Genomic DNA, 23,228 nt, shown 5'->3' on the forward strand with positions numbered 1-23,228 from the left:
ATTGATTGGAATGGTTTAGAAGAATAATTCAGCCTTGCTTTCATAAAATGGGTTTGCATTGCATTTGTGATTAATTTGAATAAGAGTCATGGAATGTTACTTTACCTGCTGGAAAACATCAGCTCCTTCGTCATAGTCCACTATGGTAAAGAAAAGTTTGTTGGAAAATGCTGAAGAATATCGCCATGAATTTGCAAGGACCTGGTATTCTTCATTAGCTTGCCTATTGAAGAAATATGCATAATATGTACATTATAAAGTATTTTTAAACATAATAAAAGTAATGAAAACAGCAAGTTAAATATTTTAAGTACAAAATGTTTTTTCATCTCAAATATTCAGATGTTATCTATTTATAGATATGTATTTTTTCACACCTGCCTAACACTTTTTCACAGTAGTGGATATAAACACACACACCACGCACCTATATATATATATCTATATAATATATATATAAATATATATATATATATATACACACATACATATACACATACATATACACAGGTATATACACCGTTGTGACCACATTGTTTTCTGCCTTTTTGCTTTTCCTGTAAAGCCCCACAATTTTAGTTAAAGGGATATGAAATATAAAAATAATTTATTCCATGATTCAGATAGAGCATGTAATTTTAAGCAACTATTATCCTATTATCATTCTCTTGGTATCTTTATTTGAAAAGCAGGGATGTAAGCTTAGGAGCCGGACAATTTTTGGTTCAGACCTGGGTAGCGCTTGCTGATTGGTGGCTAAAAGAATAATCTTTGTTCATCAGTCCCTAGGAGAGATATCAAAGCTAATAGGAAGGGCAGTAAGAGGGTCCCAGGCAGCACATTAGAGGGGGTGGGGAGAGCACGGCAGACAGCCAATCAGATGGATAAGCATAACATGTAACTATACAACAACAGGAGAGAAGCTCAGCAGTCATTTGCAGGGAGGGAAACATGCAACTAATCAGAAAAGAAGAATTCTCAATAAACACCCAATAGTAGAAAAAAGATTTAATATGAACAGATTGGGGCCTAGTTATCAAGCCGTCAACCTCAAATACGCTGCGTATTCCGCAGCGTATTTGTGGCGAGGCTGATACGCCTTAGTTATCAAAGGCTCGAGACCGGCAAAAGTAGAATTTTGTGACGTAAGCTTCGATCCGCCGGACTCAGTCCGACACAGATCGATTCTTACGTCACTCCAGATGTTCCGCACACAAGTGCGGCACATTCTCACTACTTTTGCTAGCTATCAAAAAACTAGCAGGTACGCTCGGCACTTTTACGGCCCAGCGTACCTGGTTTTCAAAGCGCCAGCCTGGAGGCGGCGGATCCCATAGGAATCAATGGGAGTCTGACCATAGCGAAAGTACAAGTTCGCTGCTGACAGACATCCCATTGATTTCTATGGGAGCTGTCTACACCTAACACCCTAACATGTACCCCGAGTCTAAACACCACTAATCTGACCCCCCGTACACCGCCGCAACTAAATAAAGTTATTACCCCCTAAACCGCCGCTCCCGGAGCCCACCGCAAGCTACTCTATACATATTAACCCCTAAACCGCCGCTCCCGGAGCCCACCGCAACTATAATAAATGTATTAACCCCTAAACCGCCGCTCCCTGAACCCGCCGCAACCTATATTAAATGTATTAACCCCTATCCTGCCCCCCCTACACCGTCGCCACCTATAATACATTTATTAACCCCTAATCTGCCCCCCCTACACCGTCGCAACCTATAATAAATTTATTAACCCCTATCCTGCCCCCCACTACGCCGCCGCCACTGTAATAAAATTATTAACCCCTAAACCTAACCCTAACCCTAACGCCCCCTAACTTAAATATTAATTAAATAAATCTAAATAAATTAACTCTTATTAACTAAATGAATCCTATTTAAAACTAAATACTTACCTTTAAAATAAACCCTAATATAGCTACAATATAAATAATAATTATATTCTAGCTATCTTAGGATTTATTTTTATTTTACAGGTACCTTTCAATTTATTTTAACCATGTACAATAGCTATTAAATAGTTATTAACTATTTAATAGCTTACCTAGCTAAAATAAAGAGAAATGTACCTGTGAAATAAATCCTAACCTAAGTTACAATTACACCTAACACTACACTATACTTTAATAAATTATTCCTATTTAAAAATAAATACTTACCTGTAAAATAAACCCTAAGATAGCTACAATGTAATTAATAATTATATTATAGCTATCTTAGGATTTATATTTATTTTTCTGGTAACTTTGTATTTATTTTAGCTAGTTAGAATAGTTATTAAATAGTTATTAACTATTTAATAACTACCTAGCTAAAAGAAATACAAAATTACCTGTAAAATAAATCCTAACTTAAGTTACAATTAAACCTAATACTACACTATCATTAAATTAACTAAATAAACTACCTACAAAGAACTACAATGAAATACAATTACATAAACTAACTAAAGTACAAAAAATAAAAAAAGCTAAGTTACAAAAAATAAAAAATTAAGTTACAAACATGTTAAAAATATTACAACAATTTTAAGCTACTTACACCTAATCTAAGCCCCCTAATAAAATAACAAACCCCCCCAAAATAAAAAAAAGCCCTACCCTATTCTAAATTACATAAATTTCAAAGCTCTTTTACCTTACCAGCCCTTAAAAGGGCCATTTGTGGGGGCATGCCCCAAAAAGTTCAGCTCTTTTGCCTGTAAAAGAAAAATACAACCCTCCCCCCAACATTAAAACCCACCACCCACATACCCCTAATCTAACCCAAACCCCCCTTACAAAAACCTAACACTAATCCCCTGAAGATCATCCTACCTTGAGTCGTCTTCACTCAGCCGAGCCACCGATGGAACTGAAGAGGACATCCGGAGCGGAAGAAGTTAATCCTCCAAGCGGCGCTGAAGAAATCTTCCATCCGATGAAGTCATCATCCAGGCGGCGCTGAAGAAGTCTTCGATCCGGCCGATGTCATCTTCAAAGAGGCGCTGAAGAGGTCTTCTATCCGGGCGAAGTCATCTTCCAAGCCGGGTCTTGAATCTTCCTTCCGCCGACGCGGAACCACCTTCTTCACCGACGGACTACGACGAATGACGGCTCCTTTAAGGGACGTCATCCAAGATGGCGTCCCCTCAATTCCGATTGGCTGATAGGATTCTATCAGCCAATCGGAATTAAGGTAGGAAAATCTGATTGGCTGATGGAATCAGCCAATCAGATTCAAGTTCAATCCGATTGGCTGATCCAATCAGCCAATCAGATTGAGCTCGCATTCTATTGGCTGATCGGAACAGCCAATAGAATGCGAGCTCAATCTGATTGGCTGATTCCATCAGCCAATCAGATTTTCCTACCTTAATTCCGATTGGCTGATAGAATCCTATCAGCCAATCGGAATTGAGGGGACGCCATCTTGGATGACGTCCCTTAAAGGAGCCGTCATTCGTCGTAGTCCGTCGGTGAAGAAGGTGGTTCCGCGTCGGCGGAAGGAAGATTCAAGACCCGGCTTGGAAGATGACTTCGCCCGGATAGAAGACCTCTTCAGCGCCTCTTTGAAGATGACATCGGCCGGATCGAAGACTTCTTCAGCGCCGCCTGGATGATGACTTCATCGGATGGAAGATTTCTTCAGCGCCGCTTGGAGGATTAACTTCTTCCGCTCCGGATGTCCTCTTCAGTTCCATCGGTGGCTCGGCTGAGTGAAGACGACTCAAGGTAGGATGATCTTCAGGGGATTAGTGTTAGGTTTTTGTAAGGGGGGTTTGGGTTAGATTAGGGGTATGTGGGTGGTGGGTTTTAATGTTGGGGGGGGTTGTATTTTTATTTTACAGGCAAAAGAGCTGAACTTTTTGGGGCATGCCCCCACAAATGGCCCTTTTAAGGGCTGGTAAGGTAAAAGAGCTTTGAAATTTATGTAATTTAGAATAGGGTAGGGATTTTTTTTATTTTGGGGGGGTTTGTTATTTTATTAGGGGGCTTAGATTAGGTGTAAGTAGCTTAAAATTGTTGTAATATTTTTAACATGTTTGTAACTTAATTTTTTATTTTTTGTAACTTAGCTTTTTTTATTTTTTGTACTTTAGTTAGTTTATGTAATTGTATTTCATTGTAGTTCTTTGTAGGTAGTTTAGTTAATTTAATGATAGTGTAGTATTAGGTTTAATTGTAACTTAAGTTAGGATTTATTTTACAGGTAATTTTATATTTCTTTTAGCTAGGTAGTTATTAAATAGTTAATAACTATTTAATAACTATTCTAACTAGCTAAAATAAATACAAAGTTACCTGTAAAATAAATATAAATCCTAAGATAGCTAGAATATAATTATTAATTATATTGTAGCTATCTTAGGGTTTATTTTACAGGTAAGTATTTAGTTTAAATAGGAATAATTTATTAAAGTATAGTGTAGTGTTAGGTGTAATTGTAACTTAGGTTAGGATTTATTTCACAGGTACATTTCTCTTTATTTTAGCTAGGTAAGCTATTAAATAGTTAATAACTATTTAATAGTTATTGTACATGGTTAAAATAAATTGAAAGGTACCTGTAAAATAAAAATAAATCCTAAGATAGCTAGAATATAATTATTATTTATATTGTAGCTATATTAGGGTTTATTTTAAAGGTAAGTATTTAGTTTTAAATAGGATTCATTTAGTTAATAAGAGTTAATTTATTTAGATTTATTTAATTAATATTTAAGTTAGGGGGGCGTTATGGTTAGGGTTAGACTTAGGTTTAGGGGTTAATCATTTTATTACAGTGGCGGCGGCGTAGTGGGGGGCAGGATAGGGGTTAATAAATTTATTATAGGTTGCGGCGGGTTCATGGAGCGGCGGTTTAGGGGTTAAACTATTTATTTAGTTGCGGAGAGGTGCGGGATCAGCAGGATAGGGGTTAATAATTTTATAATAGAGGGCGACGGTATAGGGGGGGCAGGATAGGGGTTACTAGGTATAATGTAGGTGGCAGCGGTGTCCGGGAGCGGCGGTTTAGGGGTTAGTAACTTTATTGAGTTGCGGGGGGCTCCGGGGGCGCCGGTATAGGGGGTAGAACAGTGCAGTTTAGTGTGAGTGCTTAGTGACAGGCTAGCAATAAAGCTGGGAAAAAGCCGAAGGGCAGCGAGATCGGATGAGTGATAACTGTCACAGTCCGCTGCTCATCGCCCCGCGGCTTTTTGACAGCTTTATTTGATAACTTAGGCGTATTTTTTCAGGTCCGCGGCGGCGAAGGTAGGCGAGCTTAGGCGGACGTATTGGGCCGGCGAAGCCAGAAAAGTAGACGGCTTGATAACTAGCCCCCATTATCTCAAGCATGTAACTGTGGTGTAACTGGATGTATTGTTTTTTACTTACTACTTCAGAACATTATTACACAATGCAGATTATTCCTTACCGGCCGCATCTTTACAAACTTACAAAGTATTATAGAATAATGTTCCAGAGTTTAACTGCTAAAAAACATGTCTCAAAATCATTCTTCCCTTTCATTAAGTCCTTCATTTTTGCAAAACGTTGCCACATATTACAATATGAGATGCTGGCATTTATCCCACAGGATGAATAACTAATATCTGGAGGGTCTCAAAACAAAAGGAACAGAAATAAAAATAATAAATGTTCCAAGGATTTGTTTTGCGGCTATTATGAGGCAAAAACACATACATCACTAAAAAAAGCATTTGGCAACCTAGAGAAGTGAAAGACATGTTTTTTTTATGTTAAACTTTTATTTTGCAAAGTTTAAGAAGAAAAACAAACGAAACAAAGAACGTATTATTACACATTAGTTCATGTAAGTATTTAGGAATTTTAGCTGAAGGTGTGATCTTGTTTAATAGCTCGGTCATGAATTTGCATTTCCTTTTGAAATCCCGGTCACAAAGGCGCAATCCTTTCAAAGCGCAGCATTTTTGCAGCTACTTTATTGCAATGAAGCGGTTTCACAGCTGACAGTGTGAGAACTGTTACAAACTCATTTTAAAAGAATTTCAAAATAATAGATAAGATTCGGCCACCTGATTTCAGATGTATATCTAGCTAACCGTAGAATGATGCTTGTTAAATGAATAGAAATAATGAAAAAAATGAAAAAACAATACTTTTTAAAATGTTAAAAGTGTCAATATAATCATTGAGTCAGGGTGCCAGGAATCAGACTGAGACGAGAAGTGCAAAAATAATCACACCTTTATTAATAGCAAAAAATAAAAAGTCCATAAATCAAATAACAAGCCAGGAATAAAAAACCAGAGCTGGTAGTCAGATGAGCCGAGTCAGGAGCCAAAGTGAATAGTCAGACGAGCCGAGTCAGGAGCCGAAGCGAGTAGTCAGACGAGCCATAATCAGGAACAAGGAAAACAGCAGAGTCAGGAACAAGCCAGAGATCAGGAACCAGGAGGGACGTCAGATAGCCAGGTAATACACATGATCTCTCACAAACAGGTCTGAGACAAAAACAAAGGCAAAGCATACTGAACAGAGGCCCTTTAAATAATAAGTGATGACATGACAATTCTGAGACTGCATCCTGTCTCACATGGATGATGCACACCAATCTGGCCATAAAAGGAAATGCAGGAAATGAGCAGCATCCCTCACAATGCACCATAGTCTGCAAGAGAGGTGAGTAAAATGGCTGCCAGCAGCACATGGCAAATAAAACAGGTAAAAACCCTGACAGTACCCTCCCCTCAATGACCCCTCCCCGCGGGAGGACAAAAGGCTTATTGGGGAAACGGGCATGGAAGGCACGGAGGAGGGCAGGAGCATAAACATCAGAGGAGGGAACCCATGAACGCTCCTCCGGACCGTAGCCCCTCCAGTGAACCAAATACTGTACGCAGCCCCTGGACATACGAGAGTCAATAATGCTGCTGACCTCATACTCCTCATTGTTGTCAACAAAGATAGGACGGGACGAGGCAACACAGTGGTAAACTGATTACAACCAATGGTTTCAAGAGGGAGACATGAAAAATATTGGAGATGTGCATTGCAGGAGGAAGGTCAAGAGCGTAAGCCACAGGATTGACCCGTCGGAGTATTCGAAAAGGACCAACATAACAGGGAGCCAGTAAATTGGAAGGCACACGAAGGTTCAAGTTGCGGGAGGACAGCCAAACTCTCTCACCAACCTGGTAAGAAGGCGCGGGCAGACGCCTACGATCAGCCTGGAACTTTTGGCGCTTCATAGAACGATGAAGGCAATCTTGAATCTGCACCCACGTGGAATGGAGTTTCCGGAGAGGCTCCTCCAAAGCCGGAATACCCTGAGACATGAATGAATCTGGCAACAAGGATGGTTGAAACCCATAATTCACCATGAACGGGGATAACTTGGAGGAAGCATTAATAGCACTATTACGAGCAAACTCAGCCCAAGGTAACAGTTCAGACCAATTATTGTGGTGATCTGAGACATAGCAATGGAAAAACTGTTCCAGAGCTTGATTAGACCATTCTGCAACCCCATTGGATTGAGGGTGATATGCCGAGGAGAAGGAAAGCTGGATCCCCATTTGAGCACAAAAGGAACGCCAAAATCTGGAAACAAACTGGCTACCCCGGTCCGACACTATCTCCTTGGGTAACCCATGTAAACGGAAGAACTCCAGGGCAAAAATTGAAGCAAGCTCCTGAGCGGTAGGCAACTTCAAGGGAATGCAATGTGACATTTTAGAAAAACGGTCAACCACCATAAGGATAACAGTATTGCCATTGGAAACAGGGAGCTCCACAATGAAGTCCATGGAAAGATCTGTCCAAGGACGCTCACCATTAGCAATAGGTTGAAGAAGACCCACAGGAAGACGTCGAGGAGTTTTATTCTGTGCACAAACTGAGCAGGAGGCAACATATGCAGCAACATCAGAACGAAGACCTGGCCACCAGAATTGTCGAGTGACAGACCAAATAATTTGGTTCTTGCCTGGGTGACCTGATTCTCAGGAACAAAACACTTAACACTAGGTTTCTCAGGAGGTGCATTGGTTTGTGCAGCCAGGATCTCCTCCCCCAAGGGAGAAGTCAAATTAGTACGTATGGTAGCCAAAATATGGTCAGGAGGTATAACTGGACTCCTCCTTGGACAGAGGCGAAAATTGTAGAGAGAGGGCATCAGCCCTAACATTCTTACTACCAGGCAGGTAGGAGACCACAAAATTAAACCGAGACAAAATAGCGCCCATCTGGCCTGTCGGGGTGACAAACGTTTTGCCTCAGAAAGATAAGTTAAATTCTTGTGGTCAGTAAGAATGAGCACTGGCACGCTAGTACCCTTCAGAAGATGCCTCCATTACTTGAGTGCCAAAATTATAGCGAGTAATTCCCTGTCGCCAGTTTCATAATTGCTCTCCGCTGGAGACAATTTCTTAGAGAAGAAACCACAAGGATACAAGGAACCGTCAGGCATAGGACGTTGAGACAAGAGGGCACCTACTCCAGTCTCAGACGCATCAACCTCAAGAACGAAAGGCAGAACAGGGTTAGGATGAGCCAGAACTGGAGCGGCAGCAAAGGCAGTCTTAAGACTATCAAAGGCATTAATAGCAGTAGGTGACCAATGGAGTGGATCATTCTCTTTACGGGTCATATCTGTGATAGGTTTGACCAAGGAAGAAAAGTTTTTAATAAACTTTCTATAGTAATTGGTGAACCCCAAAAAACGTTGAATAGACCAAAGACCAACTGGGCGAGGCCACTGCAGAACTGCAGATAACTTATCAGGATCCATGGAGAACCCTGCAACGGAGATAACATAACCTAGGAAGGTTACTTGAGTCTGATGGAACTCACACTTCTCGAGATTACAAAACAGGCCATTCTCACGTAGTCTCTGAAGAACCCATGTAACATCAGAATGATGAGCCTCAAGTGTGGGTGAGTGTATGAGGATGTCGTCTAAGTACACCACAACACCCTGTTGCAACATATCTCGTAGGACATCATTTATAAATTCCCGGAAAACAGCAGGAGCATTACATAGGCCAAAGGGCATTACAAGATAGTCATAATGCCCGCTCCTGGTGTTAAATGCTGTTTTCCATTCGTGGCCCTCCTTGATCCTAATGAGATTGTACGGTCCTCTCAAATCAAGTTTAGTAAAGACCTTAGCTCCCTTGAGGCGGTCAAAGAGTTCCGTAATGAGCGGAATACGGTAAGCATTCTTAATGGTAAGATGATTAAGACCCCTATAATCGATGCATGGTCTTAACTTGCCACCCTTCTTCTTTACAAAGAAGAAGCCAGCCCCTGCAGGAGAGCAGGATTTGCGAATGATCCCCCGCGACAGAGCATCGGCAACATACTCCTCCATAGCACAATTCTCCGCATACAGAAAGAGGGTAAACCTGGCCCCGAAGAGGAATGGCTCAGGGTTGCAGGTCTATGGCACAATCGTAAGACCGGTGAGGAGGCAACGTACCGGAACGCACCTTGTCAAAAACGTCTAGGAACTCTTGGTACTCCTCTGGCAATTGAGATACCGAAGAAGTGCACAAGACTTTAACTGGTTTCTGAGGACAAGTGAGCAGTTTTGTGAGTAACGAGTGCAAGCTGAAGGGGCCTGCCATCAATGGCCTCAATAACAAGCGGAACGGACTGAGGCAAAACAGGAATGGAGTGTTTTTATACAAAAACACTGTCAATGAAATAGCCCGCAGCACCGGAGTCAACAAGAGCCTGGGTGACTATGGAGGAGTCCACCCAGGAAAGGACAACCATGACCAAAGGTATCTCCTTTAGCGGTTCCAGGGACGAGTATAAACCACCCAAGATCTGCCCCCGACAGGACCTTAGGTGTGAGCGTTTCCCGGCCATGTAGGACAAGACTTCAAAAGGTGGCCCTGTAACCCACAATAAAGAGCCCCTCCCTCCTCCTAAAGGCCCTCTCTGCCGCGGAGAGACGCGTGAATCCCAACTGCATCGGCTCAGCAGTACCTGGTGACTCGGCGGACCAGGAGGCAAGGGAGGAGAAGGAGGCATGGGTGGGATCGAACACGTAGGAGACAACGGAACAGGAGGCTTCCACAAGCGCTCCTTGAAAGAGGGCCTCTCACTTAGTCTGATGTCAATTAAGATCAAAAAAGACACCAATGCCTCAAGATCCTCTGGTAAATCTCTGGCAGCAACTTCGTCTTTAATCGCATCAGAGAGCCCATGAAAGAAGGTGGCAACAAGGGCTTCATTGTTCCAACCTACCTCTGCGGCAAGTGTACGAAACTCAATGGCATACTGAGCAACAGATCTTGTACCTTGCTGAATGGACATGAGTCGTTTAGCAGCAGAGGAGGAGCGAGCCGGAACATCAAATACCCTTCGAAAGGAGGCCACAAATTCAGGGTAATTTGAAATCACAGGTTTATTAGTCTCCCACAAGGGATTAGCCCAGGCAAGAGCTGTGTCAGAGAGTAACGAGATGAGAAATCCCACCTTAGCTCTGTCAGAGGGAAGAGCCTGAGGTAACATCTCAAAGTAAATGCCCACCTCGTTCAAAAACCCTCTGCACTGATTAGGATTGCCTCCATATCGCTGAGGTAGAGGTACAGAACGGGACATGCTCCTGGTAGGACTAGGTGCAGCAGCGGAAACAGGAGCAGCCATAACTTGCGGGACATTTTGGTCCAAATGTGCAGTGTGAGTCAGCAGGGTTGGCAGGGCTAGTGCAAATTGATCCAAGTGGTGATCCTGTTCATCCATCCTGGAAATTATGGCAGGTAAAGGTGGATTATCAGCACCATCAGGATTCAAGGCCTTTGCATAATGTCAGGGTGCCAGGAATCAGACAGACGAGAAGTGCAAATATAATCACACCTTTATTAATATCAAAAAATAATAAAAAGTCCATAAGTCAAATAACAAGCCAGGAATCAAAAAACAGAGCTGGTAGTCAGATGAGCCGAGTCAGGAGCCAAAGCGAATAGTCAGATGAGCCGAGTCAGGAGCCAAAGCGAGTAGTCAGACGAGCCATAATCAGGAACAAGGAAAACAGCAGAGTCAGGAACAAGCCAGAGATCAGGAACCAGGAGGGAGGTCAGATAGCCAGGTAATACACAAGAGCTCTCACAAACAGGTCTGAGACAAAAACAAAGGCAAAGCATACTGAACAGAGGCCCTTTAAATAATAAGTGATGACATCACAATTCTGAGACTGCATCCTGTCTCACATGGATGATGCACACCAGTCTGGCCATAAAAGGAAGTGCAGGAAATGAGCAGCATCCCCCACAATGCACCATAGTCTGCAAGAGAGGTGAGTAAAATGGCTGCCAGCAGCACATGGCAAACAAAACAGGTAAAAACCCTGACACATTGGTAAAACACGCCCAATGTACCCATCATGCCTATATACAAAATGGTATTCATATTTACTATTGATTTGGATGGATTTGGATTACAACAAGTTAATCTCACACATTTACCTATTTTCCTTACACACTGTACAAAGGAGTTAATATAATGTACAATGGGGTTAATTCAAAAGAACTGCACTGTAAGCTTAAGAGGTGTGAAAGGATCTTTGAATATCTCAGTTTTGGATGGATTCCCAGCTTCAATCCTGATAACAAGTACTTAAAGGGACAGTACACTGTAAAATTGTTTTTCCATAAATGTATTTTAAATGACTTGTTATACCAACTGCAGAGTATAAAATATTTTAGAAATTGCATTTTTGGGTTTATTTGTGTATATGAAGCCCCAAGGCAGAACATGCAGTGATCTGAGATGTCATCACAGAAAATGCAGCATGTCTGCAGAAAGAACAGGATACATGGAGGAATTGTTAGCGATTTAACTTTTCAGCGCTGCCCCACATTAGGCTGTTCTCTGGCTGCGCTATCTGTGTAAGCAGTAGTGCATTGATTGACTGGCTCTCAGATGATTGTTTCAAGCCCATCCCCTAGCCTTTAACTGTCTACAAAGCTGTTTTTTTTAGAATGTAAGACGTTTGTATGAGCAATGCACCTTTTTTTATTACTACTTCTATATTGGACTATATTGCAGCTAATTTTCAATGCAATTTTCAACTACTGCACTATATTATAAAACTTTAAATATTGCTTTATTCTCCATTTAACTAACAAGTTGCAATTGAACTGGTGCTTTAGTGTAAATGCCTAATTTAAAATTGAATTCGATTTAAAAATGACCTGCAGAAAAATTCACTAAAAAAAATAATCTAATCGCAGAAAGTGAAAAAAGTTCTGCCTCTGGGATATGAAGTAGCTGGTTTTGTGCTTTGAAACCACAGCCTATTACAATGGGTTGAGCTTCAGGTAATATCAGATCTCATTATGTTATAACTTTTATGTACACAGACTTGCTTCCTTATCTTATATTTGTCTGGAACACCAAAGCTCAATACATAGAGAGAACACTGGAAAATTATCATTTTATTACTTAACTATCATGACCCTCACTGAGGGTGTAATCTCTTCTGCTGGCTGTATTTACTTAGGCTTGTCAATAGCATATACGCCAGTATCAAAACTTTCAGTATAGGTTGGGAAACCACAAGCTAAATCAGCTATTTCAAATGCTGAAATATGAGTAAAGGAGCTACTTGCAACCAATTTAATACACTCTAGCAGGTAAAAAGGATCATTGAGAATAATTTAAAGGGGAGAAAGTTTTTGGGTGAACTGTCCCTTTAACGATCAAAAAACAAATATTTGGCAAATTTTGTATTAAAACTCGTTCTCAGCTGTGGGCATTTAGTGTACAAATCCATTTTGGAATCATTCAAACAACAAACTTCCCATATCAGCCATATCGGGAGCAGATATTGGAAATAATGGAATCAACTCCAAAATAATAAATATAAGGAAAAAAAAATCAGAAAGGGCAGGGTTGTGTTCAATGTTCACAATGTCTATCTGTAAGATCAAGCTGGTGATATTGACAATCACAGATAGATAGATAGATAGATAGATAGATAGATAGATGAAAATGAAAAGAAAGAAGAGGGCGACTCCTAGTGCAGATCAGTCAGTCAAATGAGCACCCACTGGTAGCTACCAATAAAATGGATACTCACCTGGCATGAAGCACACTATAGTGCTAATGAAGCAAGCTGGGTATATTGTAGTGGCCCAGCGCACATAAACACAAAGGCTGTGATCTTGTTCCAAAGGCTGGTGAACCGTGAGTGAAGGACAGGAGACTTCAGTATATAAAAATTGTTGTATAATCCAAAAAGTTAAAAACAATTCACAGATAAAATACAAAGTGATATATAATCAGTAAAACACGCTACGCGTTTCTCAGCGCTAACCACGCTGTTTCCTCAGGCAGGTAGTACTGATATCTAACTGAAGTCTCCTATTTATGTAGCCACTAACCTATGTTGTGGCAGGCTACGCCCTAGTTCAACCCTAATTCACAGGTGTTACATTAATTAGTTGTATTACACATTTTCTTCTTAAAAAATAATGTATCTAAAATATTTAAATAAAATGAGCAAATCAGCAATTGGCCACATATTCATCACAGACAAAAAATGAAATATGCGTTAAACAGGTTTCTGCATAAACTTAAAAAGAACCTTAAAGTTATTGACACATTTGTTTGTTCGTATAAAATCAAATATACTGAAAAAGATATGATCATTATTACCTTGTATGCTATATCCCCTATTTATTGGAGACATTATATCAAGTTTCCTTTTTTCTCCCGATCGCTGTTGTAGACTTTGTCTAACAGCTGTTAGCAAAAATATCACAGCGGCATTTCAATGCTAAAGTCTGTGCATAAAACAGACCAGTCAAAATATTTAATGTTAAAATTATGTGTATCTCCAAACTTGTATTTGTCTATTGTGGGCTTTATCTAACAGCTGTGAGCCTAATATTACAGCGAGATTTCAATGCTGAAGTTTGCACAGTGGACCAACTTATCGCAATATGAAATGCTGAAATAGTATATGTCTCAAAAGTGTTTGGTATTGATCTGCCAATCAAATTGTTCCTATTGGGGGGTGTGTTTCTTAGCCAATGATTGTGTGTTTATTGGTCAATGCTGTTACAAGACATATCAAATGAAAAAATGCACTTTGTTTCAACTATGTAGTCGTGATAGAGAAACAACTATGTCTAGTCTGTGAAAATGTAGATGTCCTTAATTGTAATGTTAAATGTTGATAACGCTGTGTACTTCTATCACAACAGGAAAGCTAGAAGGGGTGTGTTACTCTAGACCAATGATATTGCTTGAATATCATACTAGAGAAAGGTGTCTCAGTAAAAACCAATGATTAGATTTCCTTTGGGTTATTTGAATGTGGTATTCGTGGATTTCCCTGTAGTGAATATTGGAAACCCCTGTATCCTTAGAAATATAAAAATGGTATTTTCCGAAAGGAAATATGAGGACAATATAAAAACAAAATGATTAGAAAAAACATTTTTTTATATAATCAGAGGCTCTTCAACGGATATGTGATCAGTATCTGGTAGACTGATAGTAGATGTCGAATTGGGATTAATGTATCCCATACTGAGCTTAATATTGGCTTTCTAACATGTGTGCAATCTGTGTCTTTTGCACTTCTCATCCATAATGGTGTTCTTTAGAATCTAACGGCTAGATTTAGAGTTTTGTCGGTAACGACCCGCGTAGCTAACGCATGCTTTTTTTTGGCCGCACCTTTTAAATACCGCTGGTATTTAGAGTTCACAGAATGGCTGCGTTTTCAGTGCGTTAGGCTCCAAAAAGGGAGCGTAGAGCATAATTTACCGCCACTGCAACTCTCGATACTAGCGGTGCTTACGGATGCGGCCAGCTTCAAAAACGTGCTTGTGCATGATTCCCCCATAGGAAACAATGGGGCTGTTTGAGCTGAAAAAAAAACTAACACCTGCAAAAAAGCAGCGTTAAGCTGCTAACGCAGCCCCATTGTTTCCTATGGGGAAACACTTCCTAAGTCTGCACCTAACACTCTAACATGTACCCCGAGTCTAAACACCCCTAACCTTACACTTATTAACCCCTAATCTGCCGCCCCCGCTATCGCTGACCCCTGCATATTATTATTAACCCCTAATCTGCCGCTCCGTACACCGCCGCAACCTACATTATCCCTATGTACCCCTAATCTGCTGCCCCTAACACCGCCGACCCCTATATTATATTTATTAACCCCTAATCTGCCGCCCCCAACGTCGCCTCCACCTACCTACAATAATTAACCCCTAATCTGCCGACCGGACCTCACTGCTACTCTAATAAATGTATTAACCCCTAAAGCTAAGTCTAACCCTAACACTAACACCCCCCTAAGTTAAATATAATTTAAATCTAACAAAATAAATTAACTCTTATTAAATAAATTATTCCTATTTAAAGCTAAATACTTACCTGTAAAATAAATCCTAATATAGCTACAATATAAATTATAATTATATTGTAGCTATTTTAGGATTAATATTTATTTTACAGGTAACTTTGTATTTATTTTAACCAGGTACAATAGCTATTAAATAGTTAATAACTATTTAATAGCTACCTAGTTAAAATAATTACAAAATTACCTGTAAAATAAATCCTAACCTAAGTTACAATTAAACCTAACACCACACTATCAATAAATAAATTAAATAAACTACCTACAATTATCTACAATTAAACCTAACACTACACTATCAATAAATTAATTTAATACAATACCTACAAATAAATGCAATGAAATAAACTAACTAAAGTACAAAAAATAAAAAAGAACTAAGTTACAAAAAATAAAAAAATATTTACAAACATTAGAAAAATATTACAACAATTTTAAACTAATTACACCTACTCTAAGCCCCCTAATAAAATAACAAAGACCCCCAAAATAAAAAAATGCCCTACCCTATTCTAAAATTAAAATAGAAAAGCTCTTTTACCTTACCAGCCCTGAAAAGGGCCCTTTGCGGGGCATGCCCCAAAGAATTCAGCTCTTTTGCCTGTAAAAAAAACCCATACAATACCCCCCCAACATTACAACCCACCACCCACATACCCCTAATCTAACCCAAACCCCCCTTAAATAAACCTAACACTAAGCCCCTGAAGATCTCCCTACCTTGTCTTCACCACGCCGGGTTCACCGATCGATCCAGAAGAGCCTCTGATGTCTTGATCCAAGCCCAAGCGGGGGGCTGAAGATGTCCATGATCCGGCTGAAGTCTTCATCCAAGCGGGAGCTGAAGAGGTCCATGATCCGACTGAAGTCTTCTATCAAGCGGCATCTTCAATCTTCTTTCTTCCGGATCCATGTAGTTCATCCCGCCGACGCGGAACATTTATCTTCACCGACGACTGTTCCGATCAGCCAATAGAATGCAAGCTCAATCTGATTGGCTGATCGGATCAGCCAATCGGATTGAACTTGAATCTGATTGGCTGATTCCATCAGCCAATCAGAATTTCCTACCTTAATTCCGATTGGCTGATAGAATCCTATAAGCCAATCGGAATTCGAGGGACGCCATCTTGGATGACGTCCCTTAAAGGAACCGGCATTCATCGGGAAGTCGTCGGTGAAGATGGATGTTCCGCGTCGGCGGGATGAACTACATGGATCCGGAAGAAAGAAGATTGAAGATGCCGCTTGATAGAAGACTTCAGTCGGATCATGGACCTCTTCAGCTCCCGCTTGGGCTTGGATCAAGACATCAGAGGCTCTTCTGGATCGATCGGTGAACCCGGCGTGGTGAAGACAAGGTAGGGAGATCTTCAGGGGCTTAGTGTTAGGTTTATTTAAGGGGGGGTTTGGGTTAGATTAGGGGTATGTGGGTGGTGGGTTGTAATGTTGGGGGGGGGTATTGTATGTTTTTATTTTTACAGGCAAAAGAGCTGAATTCTTTGGGGCATGCCCCGCAAAGGGCCCTTTTCAGGGCTGGTAAGGTAAAAGAGCTTTTCTATTTTAATTTTAGAATAGGGTAGGGCATTTTTTTTATTTTGGGGGTCTTTGTTATTTTATTAGGGGGCTTAGAGTAGGTGTAATTAGTTTAAAATTGTAATATTTTTCTAATGTTTGTAAATATTTTTTTATTTTTTGTAACTTAGTTCTTTTTTATTTTTTGTACTTTAGTTAGTTTATTTCATTGTGATTATTTGTAGGTATTGTATTTAATTAATTTATTGATAGTGTAGTGTTAGGTTTAATTGTAGATAATTGTAGGTAGTTTATTTAATTTATTTATTGATAGTGTAGTGTTAGGTTTAATTGTAACTTAGGTTAGGATTTATTTTACAGGTAATTTTGTAATTATTTTAACTAGGTAGCTATTAAATAGTTTTTAACTATTTAATAGCTATTGTACCTGGTTAAAATAATTACAAAGTTGCCTGTAAAATAAATATTAATCCTAAAATAGCTACAATATAATTATAATTTATATTGTAGCTATATTAGGGTTTATTTTACAGGTAAGTATTTAGCTTTAAATAGGAATAATTTATTTAATAAGAGTTAATTTATTTAGTTAGATTTAAATTATATTTAATTTAGGGGGGTGATAGGATTAGGGTTAGAATTAGCTTTAGGGGTTAAAAAATTTATTAGAGTAGCGGTGAGGTCCGGTCGGCAGATTAGGGGTTAATGCTTGAAGTTAGGTGGCGGCGATGTTAGGGAGGGAAGATTAGGGGTTAATACTATTTATTATAGGGTTATTGAGGCGGGAGTGAGGCGGATTAGGGGTTAATACATTTATTATAGTAGCGGTGAGGTCCGGTCGGCAGATTAGGGGTTAATAAGTGTAGGTAGGTGGAGGCGACATTGGGGGCGGCAGATTAGGGGTTAATAAATATTATGTAGGTGTCGGCGGTATTAGGGGCAGCAGATTAGGGGTACATAGGGATAACGTAGGTGGTGGCGGTGTGCAGTCGGCAGATTAGGAGTTAAAAAAAATTAATAGAGTGGCGGCGATGTGGGGGGGGGGCTCGGTTTAGGGGTACAGAGGTAGTTTATGGGTGTTAGTGTACTTTAGAGCACAGTAGTTAAGAGCTTTATGAACCGGCGTTAGCCCAGAAAGCTCTTAACTCCTGACTTTTTTCTGCGGCTGGAGTTTTGTCGTTAGATTTCTAACGCTCACTTCAGCCACGATTCTAAATACCGGCGTTAGAAAGATCCCATTGAAAAGATAGGATACGCAATTGACGTAAGGGATCTGTGGTATGGAAAAGTCGCGGCTGCAAAGTGAGCGTTAGACCCTTTCCTGACTGACTCCAAATACCAGCGGGCGGTAAAAACCAGCGTTAGGAGCCTCTAACGCTGGTTTTGACGGCTACCGCCAAACTCTAAATCTAGGCGTATGTGACTAAGCTAAGCGTGACTAATGAAAATCACGTTTCAAATATTTGAAACAAGTGAGAGGTAAAGGGGTATATATCACATAATAGTGATGATAGGACAATGAATGTAAACATGTGACTGAGAGTGTTGCTATGACGATAAAATACGTGATATGTGGACTGAAGAAAGAATTGTGTACCTATATGTATGCCTATGATGCGAACCTATGTGAAATAAACTATAATAATAAACAACATGGGGATATGAAAAATAGATATAAGAGCATGAGTGAAGAAAAAAAAAATTAAAACATATATACGAATAAATACGTGGTGAGATATATATAGAACATTGTGACTAGAAGATGGATATAAAACTATGAATCTATACGTGATAATATAAAAATGATAATGGCATGAAAAACTTAATATATAATATAACTAATTGTATGTGTCACATCTGAATCAACAATACAATGTTTACAGTAGTTGATGATAAGTGTAATGATATGGATGTGAATCCTAATATGTGTAGTAAATGATGATAGAATAAATATATGATGTGACTAGATAAAAGAAATGTAACATTATATGGACTTTATAAGCATTTCTCTGTAGGACCCATAGCAGCGTATCTACAAATCCATAAGTGAATAAATAAAGATAACTACAACAAAAAACAATTGTATGTGTAAGGTGTAATGATATCTAAGTGAATCTGGAGATTCGGAGAATGAGGAGCTTGTTGTCTGCCTTTAGACAAAGAACAAGAACATCCCATTACGAAAAAATCACAGCGATCAGATAGGCGAAAGAAGAAGAATTACAAGAAGGACTAACATAATCTTTCTGAATTCCAGTTAATATCTGATCAGATAAATGTTTTATCAAAAGGACTGGGCTTTGCCACACTAACATTTTTATTTGCTTTCAGGACTTTGTTGGACATCAAATATGTACTAAAAATAATACTTCAGTGTAAAAGGAACAAAGATGTTTCTAATAACTTGGATGTTACTCCCTCTATAACCCCTAGTTCTGTAACTAAGGTGAGGTACAAATGAACCCTGCTAAGCCATTTCCCACCTGGGTGATAAGCTGGATTTTACCTTTTTTTTTTTTTTTTTTACCTTTTTTTAAATATATATATTTTTCCAGATCCCCAAGACTTATACCGTTGGAAAGGTTAGGAGCTTACCTTCCCAATGGTGGGTCTTGGGGGTCTGTAGCTACTTAGATGCCTGAGATACAGGCTTCTAAGCAGCATGCCACAAATTGTGAAGCCCCAGCTATGCCTCTCACTATTTAGGCCAGATTCCCAGGGTGAGAGTAGGTGGGAGCCCCCAGATTGCCCTCAAGGTGGCGAGTGCTAGTGACAGCTCTGAGCCATCATCAGCACCTGACTGGGACAGTTTGCAATGGCTCAGAGCCGTTGTTAGCACTTAAAGGGTTAAAGTTTAATGATTCAGATACAGCATGCAATCAGTGCCATAACACATTTTGAGTTATGTGCATATTCTAAAAGGGTCAACTGAGATAAAACAGTGTGTGAAAGAAAAAGTGTAAAAAAAGCTTATAGGTATTTCAATAAAATTTCCAAAAATCTGCAAAATTACTAACACTTTAGAGTTCCCAAGTGAAGCTTGCTCCCCCCCCCCCCCCAATCAGTGTCTTACTCCAAACGCTGAGATTTTATGTAACAAATTGTGCATGTGAGGTAATTACCTATGCAAGTAAAGGGGGGTTGAGGAGGGACATCTGAGACTGCGATTGTTTGTTGCCAAGAGGCTAGCTTGTTTCCATGGGGATAATGTTGCATGCTTTGTGAAAGCTTCAGCATTATACTGTGCACTGTTTTAGTCAGGTGTCATATGATTGAGCCCCCTACCATGCATGTGCACAAGTGCATTCTTCCATAGATATGGCCTGTATAGCACCTTCCATGTATGGAAATGTCCAGGGGGGAGCTTGCTGCAAACAAAACTCTACCTGAATTAAAGGGGTTAATGAAGGTTAAAATAGAAACCATTTTGCAGGTAAGCTTTGGCTGCATTATATATTTAAAAACTTATGTTAGTTCATACTGTTTTATGTCCTTTAAAGCTTGTGCATTAAGGCTTTTATTTAGCTGCCAAATGTATAAGAAGGTGGCCGCTCGTGGCCTTTGGCTCTTTTCGGAGACACATTTTTCCTTGTGAAAGTGCAACACGCTAAGATCTGAATTTGCACAGATTAAAGTGTGTTGTACTCTCACAAGAAGGAATCCGGATCAGAAAAGAGCTGAAGGCCGTAAGCAGCCATCTTCTTCCGTATTTGGCAGCTTACTAAGGATACCAAGAGAATGAAGCAAATTTGACAATAGAAGTAAACTGTAAAGTTGCTGAAAATTGTATGCTTTGCCTGAATTATGAAAGAAAAATGTGGGATGTCATGTCCATTTAACCCCTGCGAAGGGTCAGTATTACTAAACTTACAAGCATTAACAAATTAGAGCATGGAATGTTTGCCCTATAATGTCTCTTTAATTTTGACTTAAATGTCTCTTTAAAGGGTCATATTTAACAACACCCAACCATTATCTACTAACTTCATTTAGTATTCCCAGCACCTTTAAGCAAATAAATTTAAATGCCTGAATTCAAGACACCTACACGTATTCTAAGTTGCTCCTATATTTAAAATAAATTACTTATACATTAAATATAGAACATTTTAGTCAGATAGTATCTTAAACTACTGAACAACATATTTTTTTGCCAGGAAAGCTAATACTGAATAATTTATTTGCAAGTTGTGACAGACATACAAATGTTTTCTTCTGTTTACAAGCATTGGTGATTATACAAAGAGTACACAAAGTTTACTGCAATCAATTGGGCTGTGGAAAGTACAACTTTTCTAACGTAATGAACAAACTGTTTATTTATTCTTGTTATCTAGATAATTGCTTTCCACTATAATCAATTCACCTGTATTAAATCTTTCTTTTAATCACAAGCTAATAAAGGACATCACAAATTGCATCAATGTTTAAATTGGATTGCCTTTTAATGAATGCCGGGTGATTCTTGCCTTTAATTTTGCAGAAACATTTTCTTTATAGACCAAAACTTTAGCTTTTGTGTCTCAATTTTATTTTACTGTTTTATTTAATAAGGTAACACTCTGTTCATGAATATAAATATTTAAAACCAGGATGGGTAAAAAAATAAATAAAGAAATCTGATTTTTTTTTTATTTAACTATGATTTATTTTTTTTAATTTAACTATGATTTTTTTTTTTTAAATAAAATGCTTTTTTGATTAAAATCTATCTAAATATAGTTTCTATTTAAGGTACATTATAATTCAAAGGTTATTTATCCTGAAATCAGGAGTCATTTTTAATTATGTAATATGAGGCTGTATATTCATGGCTTTAATATTTAATAGTTTGGTAAATTAATTCTATTCATTTATTCTCAATGCCATTCTCTCCCAGAGGTTTCTGTAATATTATTTTTGCCATTTTTTTCTTTCTAGAAGATATTATCAAAGATTCTTGGTTTTGTAGTTTTCAAAACTGTGAATTTGTATCTGCAGAAAACACATGCCTCTTCTTCACAGCAAAGTTGAGTAAAAGGAACATAAACCCAACATTTTTCTTTCATGATTCAGCACACCATTTTCAAATTCCAAGTTAATTTTTTTTTTTATTAAACATTTCAAATTATATAACAACAAAAAACAACAACAATAATACTGCAATGGGTACACAGTAGCATAAGACTGATCCTTATAACAGCACACATATAGCCGTATAAAAAAGACAGCATGAGCATATTGTTTTATGCAACATGGGGATTTTCATATTCAGAATAATACATTTTCTCCAGCAATAATGTTTGAAATTTGTCTTGCCATTCAGGAAATAAAACAATAAAGAATAATAAGACAACGCTATGGCCTTATGAAGATGAAAGATATTCCTCCCAAATAAATTTTTCAGAATAGCAATGATCCATCTGTTTTGTCTGGTGAAAAAGGTATTTTTCCGAAGACAGTAACAGAGTAACTTGAATTTTCCAATCTGACACAGTTGGAATAACATTTCTTTCACTGTCAGGAAATCATTTGTTTTGCAAAATGTATCATAATATACTTCAAAGACTTTCTGAACTTGCATTTAAATTTAAGGGATTTATTAAATAATATAATCAGTTAGATATTTCTAATTCTAATTCTTTATGTATATTATGGTAGGAGGAAATGGAAAGTGCTAGAGCTATGACCTTAAAGCAGTAGTTATAAACTCTCCCCTAGGAGTTTAACAAACAGTAGAAAAAAAGAATGTATATACAAAACTATATATATATATATATATATATATATATATATATATATATATATATATATATAGTTGAATGAGAAAGTTAAACACCTGATTTCCAAAACCGGAATGTAAATCGATTCAAATGTAAACGTTTGCCCTATCCAATCAACGTCAATATTAGTAACCAGAGAATCCCCAAATTACTCAATAAAATGCTGTGTTAAAAGTTCCACTCTCCTTATATTAGTTTATTGGTAGTATGTATGATTGACCACGAACGTGACTTGGAGGTAAATCTCTCTCAGACACAGATGGCTGAACAAACTTTGGCAGTCTATATTCAGTCGCTAACTTATAGATAGCAGTCAATACTGTAGCGGTAATAAACAGTATAGACTCACCACACCATTAGATTCACAGTGTCCAAACAAGTTTACGTTCAATCGCTCCTGGCCGATTTCATCCACTATGGCATGTGTGGAGTTACAGGAGGTGTGTCCGGTCACAAATAGTCCGAGCCGATCAGCGTACAATCGCTCCTAGCCGATCTCGTCTACAGCGGCGTGTGTATGGCTACAGGAGGTGTGTCCGGTCACGTGTGGTCCTTGACCAAT

General features: G+C 38.8%; 1 protein-coding gene across 1 annotated transcript in view; it reads right to left on the reverse strand.

Annotated features, from left to right (window-relative positions):
• Window positions 1-23,228, reverse strand: part of TUSC3 (tumor suppressor candidate 3) — a 598,639-nt gene that overhangs the window by 266,040 nt on the left and 309,371 nt on the right. Inside the window, exon 3 of the mRNA XM_053703931.1 lies at window positions 106-223. Coding sequence (XP_053559906.1) covers window positions 106-223 — 118 coding nt within the window. The remainder of the gene's footprint in view (window positions 1-105; window positions 224-23,228) is intronic.

Source organism: Bombina bombina, chromosome 2, assembly GCF_027579735.1.
Source record: "Bombina bombina isolate aBomBom1 chromosome 2, aBomBom1.pri, whole genome shotgun sequence".
Lineage (NCBI taxonomy): Eukaryota > Metazoa > Chordata > Amphibia > Anura > Bombinatoridae > Bombina > Bombina bombina.